We start from the raw sequence: 7,376 nt of genomic DNA, 5'->3' as shown, positions 1-7,376 counted from the left end.
AGTAAAAATCAACAGTTTTTTAAGGAAGGAATTTGGGCTTTACCATCTCGTTGGGAGAAGGTTACCGACTGTAACGGTGGATATTTTGATGAATAAAGGTGATTATTTGAAAATATTTATTTATTTATAATTTCCCCCAAAAAAACGACAGGACTTTTTGAATGACCTGGTATTTTCTAAAATAAATTGATTTATAGTTGTTTGGACAAATTTTTATGTGTCAAATTTATAGTCATTTGCGAATATCATTAAAACTACTACCCCAACGAGGATACGTGTCATAAACTACTTTATAGACAGTCAAATTTACTTTATTTTGACTTCTGGTAGACATATATACATCTAATGGTTCTGGTGATATATTTATTCAAAAATCAAACATATTACATTATCCGAACATTTAGAAACTAACATTTTGTGAATTTATTTTGTCAAATATCATAAAAACTACGACTCATACGAAGATAAACGTTATCAACTATTTTATAGTAAATTTAACTAGCTTTAATTTGAGTGCTAACAGACATCTGTACATCTTATGGTTTCTGAAATAAAGTTTATAAATCAAACTTATTGTCCGAAGAACTATAAATCAATTTTGGAGAAGTTTGTCGGGGAGTGCGGTCAGCAAAGAACAACATAAAAAAACCAAACCATATTTATTTATTTTATGTCGACGTTTCGAATTGAGTTTCAGATCTTCATCAGAGGTTATGACGTAGAAGATAGGCCTGCAACGCCGGCCTAATAAATAATAAATAAATAAATTTATTTTAGCAAATATCATGAAAACTACTATTCTAACAAAGATAAAGATCATAAACTACTTTTTAGTACATTAAACTGGCTTTAATTTGAGTGCTAAAAGACATTTATACGTCACATAGTTCCTGAGAAATAGATTTCTCAAAATAAATTAACTAACTATTGATCTTTCAGTACATTTTAAAGAAATGTTGTTTTTTAAAAATTTATATCTCGAGAACTATTGGACGTAAATAGTTCTATTAGGGCTAATATTTAAATAGTAGTAGAGAAGAGTAAATATTTTAGCAAATTTAGTCTTCTTTAAATAATGTTCCCTTAGATTTTCTAGTGTTGTTGGTAGTTTTTAAGATATTGAGTTCCGAATAAAAAATTAATGTTTTTTATGGTTTTGAAACAGCTACCATTTTATATTCCCCCTACCTATACTTGGCAGACTCATCAATTTTGACAATTTTGATAGTAATTATATATAGTTTTCAATAAAGTAATTATAAATTGGGGTGAAATAACTGTCTTTTTTTCTTCCTGGCTCTTGTACTAAGAGATTTACCTTCCCAACAGTTGTTGCAACGTTGAATTTGGACAATGGGAAAAATGGAATAGAATATTAAGGAAGTAGCTAGGGGTGTTGGGGTTTCACATGGAAGTAGGTGATTAAAACGCTTTAGGGTGGGAGAGTTTGGTCAAATGTGACTCCAAGGTTTTTGACAGATGAGTAGAATTTTATCGGATTGTTGTTTAGAAGGTTAGAATATAAGGAATAGTTTTCTGGAGGCGATTGGAGCCTATTATAATTGCCTTAGTCTTATCTGCGTTCAAATTAAGCTTGTTATCTTCTGCCATGTGAATAATTCGATTCAAGTTGTCTGGCAGTTTCTCCGAGGCGACTAATTGGTCAGGAAATGGGAAAGCCAGGTAAATTTGAAAATCATGGGGGTAATGAGAGTGTTGGATAAGGAGGGGAAGGTAACTGATGGAGATAGCGAAAAGGATGGGTAATAGCTATGAACTCTAACGAACTCCGCAAGCAAAGGATCGAGTCATGGGTGGAGGTTTACCTGGAACCAATGCGTACTAGGAACGATTGAAACCTAAAAAAAAAAAAATAGTACATAGCACACTAATAGATAAATATTCCTAGCTAGCACACTAATAGATACTCATCCCTAATAAGTACACTAATAGATACATATCCCTATAGTTATGTTATATTATATTCATCCTCGATAAGATCTGATTTAATTATTGCTTCTTTCTCGTTGAGGGCTAGCCATGGACAGAAAGGTGTTGGAAACTGCAGTGAAGCGAAGCTTCAAAGACCATGCCATCGCACAGGTCATCGAAGCAGAGGCGGAAACGGCTCTTCCTAAAGGGGAGAATTACCTCTCTACGATTCTGAGGATTCGGATGAAGGTCGTCCTTGGCAATGGAAGGGTCGCCAAGAGGAATCTCATCGTGAAGAGAGGAGAAGGCGCAGACTGTGTAGTTGTCATGATGAAAGATTTCTTCAAGGTTGAAGCCAAAGTACGTCCAATTACATTCATGAATATTTATTGGCATTGTATTATTTTAGTTTGAGTTGTTCTGATTAGAACACAACCGAAAATTTTATTTTATTTACATGTTGTATTACAATACTTATTAGTCATTCAGGGTTAACAGAATCATAAATTATTTACACAAAATAAAAAAAAATTATTCTGTTCTAATGAAAAAAATCACTCAATTTTTACTTATTCTATGATTAAAATAAAAAAAATTCCTACATTTTCTACCTAAATCATCCATAGCTTCTTGTTAAATTTTATAACTAATAACAGTGAAATATTTAAACATTAAAATCCTAATTGCTAGTTTTAAAACGTTTTTATAATCAAGATTACTATTATACCTTTATTATTTTTTTTAGTTTTATTTTTAATTGTTTCCAAAGCAATAAATGATAATTATGATGATGATGTTATGGTTTGTGAAAGTTTAGTTACTCATAGTTGTATTTATATTTTGTAACAAGAAATGTGTACATAGGTAACTAAATCATAATTGTTTATTTTATGACTTTATACTATGTTTGACGTTGTTTTTTAGAACGTGATATTAATTTAGAAGTATTTTAGTTATATTTAATAGGTTTTTTTCACTCTGAATAACATAAAACCACTCTCGACTAAGTCAAATTTTAAGCAAGATATAGCGTTTTCATTTTTATTTTTAGCAAAATTAACGTTCAATGTAAGAATTATTTTTTATTTAAATATTTCCTCACAACAATAATTCTAACGAGGCGATTTTTATCTATTTTAGTTTTAGAAAAAAAAAAAAAAGTTTTAATATATCAGAGTTATTAAAAAAAAAAGATTTTAAAATTACTAAAAATAGTCATGATTAAATTATTCCCCAAATAATAATTATTTTAAATCATCTCTCTTTTATTTTTTTTTCAAATATAAGGAAACTATAAAACTATACTTTTTTTAAAATATAAAAAGAAATAAGAAAAATTAATTAGTGAGTTCCCTCAAAATTATGGTAGATATATAAATGTACATACCAAAACCGAGAATGGTCAATTAAAATTCCTATGCAATTGAAATATCACTGTCATGTTTATTCAGGATATATGTGTAGCATTAACAGTGAAACATTGATTTCAGATGTACTCAAGAGTCTTCAGGGAAATGGAATACTTAATGGAAGATGTAGGTGATTTCGAAGAACCGCTCTGGTGCAAATTTATCCACTACGATCCGAAATCTGAATCCTTAGTCCTTGAAGATCTAAAGGCAAGTTTTGTTAACTCAGTGCAGTAATAAATCGATATCAATGAGATTTCGTGATAAAAACTGTTATGTATTACTTTCATCTACCTATATACGGTATATATAAGAGGAAGTATTGCAATAGTTAAAAATGTTGTTGGACATACACGTTTTTAGGTCTCCTGAAGTGTAACCAAGTCTCATGAAATGTTCTGTGAGTGTGTGTGTGTTGTCAGCCTACCTTATCATACGAAAAGTCGTATGTAAATGAAATTGCTTATGTAATTTAAGTAACGACTGGAATGTAGCAGCAACTTATTAGATAGAATCAATTGAATGCAAGGCCCGTTTTCTAGATTTTTTTTTTGATTTTCTAGTAAACAGCTCTAACGGTTTTGATTAAACTTCGCATATCAATAAATATGAAATGGTATCTAATAACTTAGGTCTTATTTTCATTGAAATGGTCTGCGAGAACTTAAATGATGAAAGTAAGAAAGTTTTTTTCATTTCACCTAATTGAATGCTTTACAATGTTTGGGCTATTTCGTTTCCACGAACATAGATTAGAATGGATAATTTAATATTAATTCATTTTTGTAGAGAGCAGTAATAACGACTAAAGTAGTTGGTGTACAGTAAAGTGGGCCCTTGAGGCTGTAGGCTCTAGAGTTTCGAACCTCATTTAGTAACGGCAGCAAAGTTTGGCGAAAAAGCCGAATTAAAAACAAATCTGTTGGGGTGCCCTACGTCACTCAACTTTCACTTACCGTCCTTTTTTGAGTTCAAATTAATCCTCACTCGTTTCAGAATAAATATTCCGAAATTATTTACTGTGCCAATACTCCCTTTTACTAATTTACAAATGGGCCTTTCAGTAACTGAATCCAGTTTCAACAGTTTTCAGAAAAGTATAAATAATAATATTTCTCATGGTGAAACTTTATTATTTTTTTTTGTTAGGAATATAAAAATATAATAATTAACTGATATTTATTAAATGCTTAACTCTCAACAATTTATTCAGTTATAAATTGCTTACAATAAAAGCTAAATCGTTCTTAATATCGAAAATTTTGAGAATGATTTTTTTGATGTTAGTCATCCTGTAAAATAAAATGCTGAAATATACGTTAAGGAAAATTAAAGAAGTAATTATAACTAACTAAGTATGTAAGTTGTTTAATTTAGATATTTACTGGAGTAAATGTTGGAGGATGTTATCCAAATTAATTGTATGTTAATGATATCGCTTGTTTGAATTAATGGAGTAGACTGTATTTGATTAATTTTAAAATAAATGAAGAATTCGGATAGAGGGAGAAAAGCCTCTATTATTTTTTAATATTGACTAATGAGGCACATTAGAATAATAAGACACATGGTTATATGGGGGTTTGCCAGAAAATTGTACAGTACAGTTAGTATTTAATTTTGATTGTGGATTATAATGGGGTTACATGATATTACATAAAATAGCAGATGATGTAGTTTATTTTTTTTGAAGATGTGGGTTACATGGTGAGCTATTGTGATCTTGAAAGTGTATATTCTTGTTCTCTTCATGTGTTATCTTCCCTATTTCATTCTTCCTTCGCCCTTCTTCTAAGTGGGGTGTAGATTATTCACTCATAGTGAATTGTCAATCTCAGCCAAAAATGAAGCGACTGATGAGATGCTGTACACTCTTCTCTCTCAGAGTTGATGGACAAATTAAACTAATGAGTTGTGTGCTGGTTAATTTGTGATTTGTTTCTATTCGAATAGCTTACGATTTTCGGTATTCAGACAGTCTAGTGCGTGTTGCAATTTGATGTAATCCACTTCATCACTGATTTTCAGATTGACCATAGACGAGAAGCTGTCTGCCACAGATTGCAAAATATCTCTCAAGTTTTGAATTGCTTTATCTTGTGAAGATAAGCAGGAGCTAATATTTATTGGTTTTTGTATTCTTCAAGAGCCTAGTCATTTTTGTAATTATCTGCTGATAGCGCAAAAAAACAAACAAAAAAACTATAATTAGAGGTCCTCAAGATAAAGAAATTTATGAAATTTTTCAAATGGGTAAACGATCCTTCATTATGAAAAATTGATAAAAATACATTCCTAAACTGAACCCAGTCTTATAAGTTACTCTCGAATTTCGGTATATAAATTTTGGGTAGTCGATATCAAACCAAAGATGTTATGGAAAGATTAACTCCTGGGTTATATCGGGATCCTCAACAGTACTTGAACCTGTCCCAGAAGATGTGGGTATCGGATTCATTACATTTTCAAATATATATATTCCAAGTATTACATTCATAAACGTCCGACCGAGCCGCCCTATTTTTCATCAGTTTGGAATCCCTTTTCCTCGTCCATTATAATATTGACCTAGCATAAAGTATCCCCATTGTTTTTATAATTTTGAAACAAATTACCAATGGTGCGAAATTTTCCTTTGAAGGTCGGCAATTCGATAACATATTTTTCAGCCGCCTTAGCTGACTCCCGAATACCTTTATTTAAAATATCGTTTATCTACTTCGTTAATACTTTAGTCCTGTTTTCGGGGGTTAACCCAGACATATTTCAAGAAAAATGTTTTTTGAAGGAAAACTAAATCTGAAAAATGTAGAAGAAAAAAATTATACGATAGTAGGCAGCCGAAGGACCAATGTTCGGTACAGAATCTAATTTCTATTTAACATTAAGTTGAGGATACAGTGTACAGTGTAGTTGAATATTCATATTTAAAAAACGATAGTTTACATTAAATTACTGTATAATTAATACAATTAAAAGTAATTGAATGATTTCTTAAATAAGACTGTTAAATGTTTATGTCAATCAAACATGTTTTTGAATACAAATCTTATTAAAAAAGTTTTAAAAGACAAAAAGGATGTATAACATTTTTCAATCTTCCAATACAAATAAAAAATTAAGAAATAAAATGTTTACATGCGTCTACTTTTGTTATTTTGTAATGAATTTATATATTTATTTTATTCCACAGGCAGCAGGATTCAGTCTGGTGCAAAGGCAAATCGGGATAGATATGGAACACGGACAGCTGGCACTCAGAAGTCTTGCAAGATACCATGCTATTGGGAAGGTACTCGAAGAGAGAGATGTCATCAGTAAGGGTGAATTCGACACTCATCCTTTTATGACAAACAGCCGTTACGTCGAGACGTTGAGCTATCCCGGGCTTCAGGCTCTGCGCAAAGCCATGGAACAGCATTGGGGTCCCGAATGGTAGGAGGATTTGATCAATGAATTATAATTTCAATATAATGATAATAAAAAGTATATAGTGGGTACTTCTATGACATATGAAGTTGGAAAGGAATATATAGTTACGAGAAAAACTAGAATCAAGGTTTAACGACAATGTGCAACGAGAATTCTTGAAGGAGGTAGCAGGAATCTGCTAAAAGTTACAGTCCTATAACTGAATACATTTAGTATCCGAACTGGAACTATCCGGTAGCTGGAATGAATGTTCTTATACTTTCATGCTTCAAATAATTTCTTCTAGTGAGCTATTTTGTAAAGTCTGGGTAATCTGCAATCTAACTGTCTAAATGGAATATCTTGATGTATCTATAAATTTGATTTACATGATAACTCGTGAATCAAATTGTCATATATATATATATATTGCCGTGTACGGGGCTTCGGGGTTTCTAAGCCCGATTAGGGGTTCCCCGTACAGGTATTATATTGAAATTTATTCATATATTAATGTATTTAGTGTATCTGTATTTATATATTTATATTATGTATTTATATTATATATTTATATTATGTATCTCTATCAGTTCCTGATGGGAACCGACTGAAAAGGGATGCACT

General features: G+C 31.0%; 1 protein-coding gene across 6 annotated transcripts in view; it reads left to right on the top strand.

Moving 5' to 3' along the window:
- The window catches only part of LOC106687052 (uncharacterized), a 34,550-nt gene that overhangs the window by 18,382 nt on the left and 8,792 nt on the right, over positions 1–7,376 (top strand). For 4 of the 6 annotated variants that reach the window (XM_067044963.1, XM_067044958.1, XM_067044959.1 and 1 more), the window contains exons 2-4: positions 2,033–2,292; positions 3,423–3,555; positions 6,539–6,776. In XM_067044963.1, coding sequence (XP_066901064.1) covers positions 2,041–2,292; positions 3,423–3,555; positions 6,539–6,776 — 623 coding nt within the window. In that variant the 5' untranslated portion in view covers positions 2,033–2,040. The remainder of the gene's footprint in view (positions 1–2,032; positions 2,293–3,422; positions 3,556–6,538; positions 6,777–7,376) is intronic. The other 2 variants (XM_067044961.1, XM_067044962.1) reach the window with 1 other exon arrangement.

The sequence above is a fragment of the Halyomorpha halys genome, unplaced genomic scaffold (genome assembly GCF_000696795.3).
Source record: "Halyomorpha halys isolate HHAL.00 unplaced genomic scaffold, Hhal_1.1 Scaffold910.1, whole genome shotgun sequence".
NCBI lineage: Eukaryota > Metazoa > Arthropoda > Insecta > Hemiptera > Pentatomidae > Halyomorpha > Halyomorpha halys.
The sequence above is the reverse complement of the archived record's forward strand: the minus strand, read 5'-3'. Positions and strand labels throughout refer to the sequence as shown.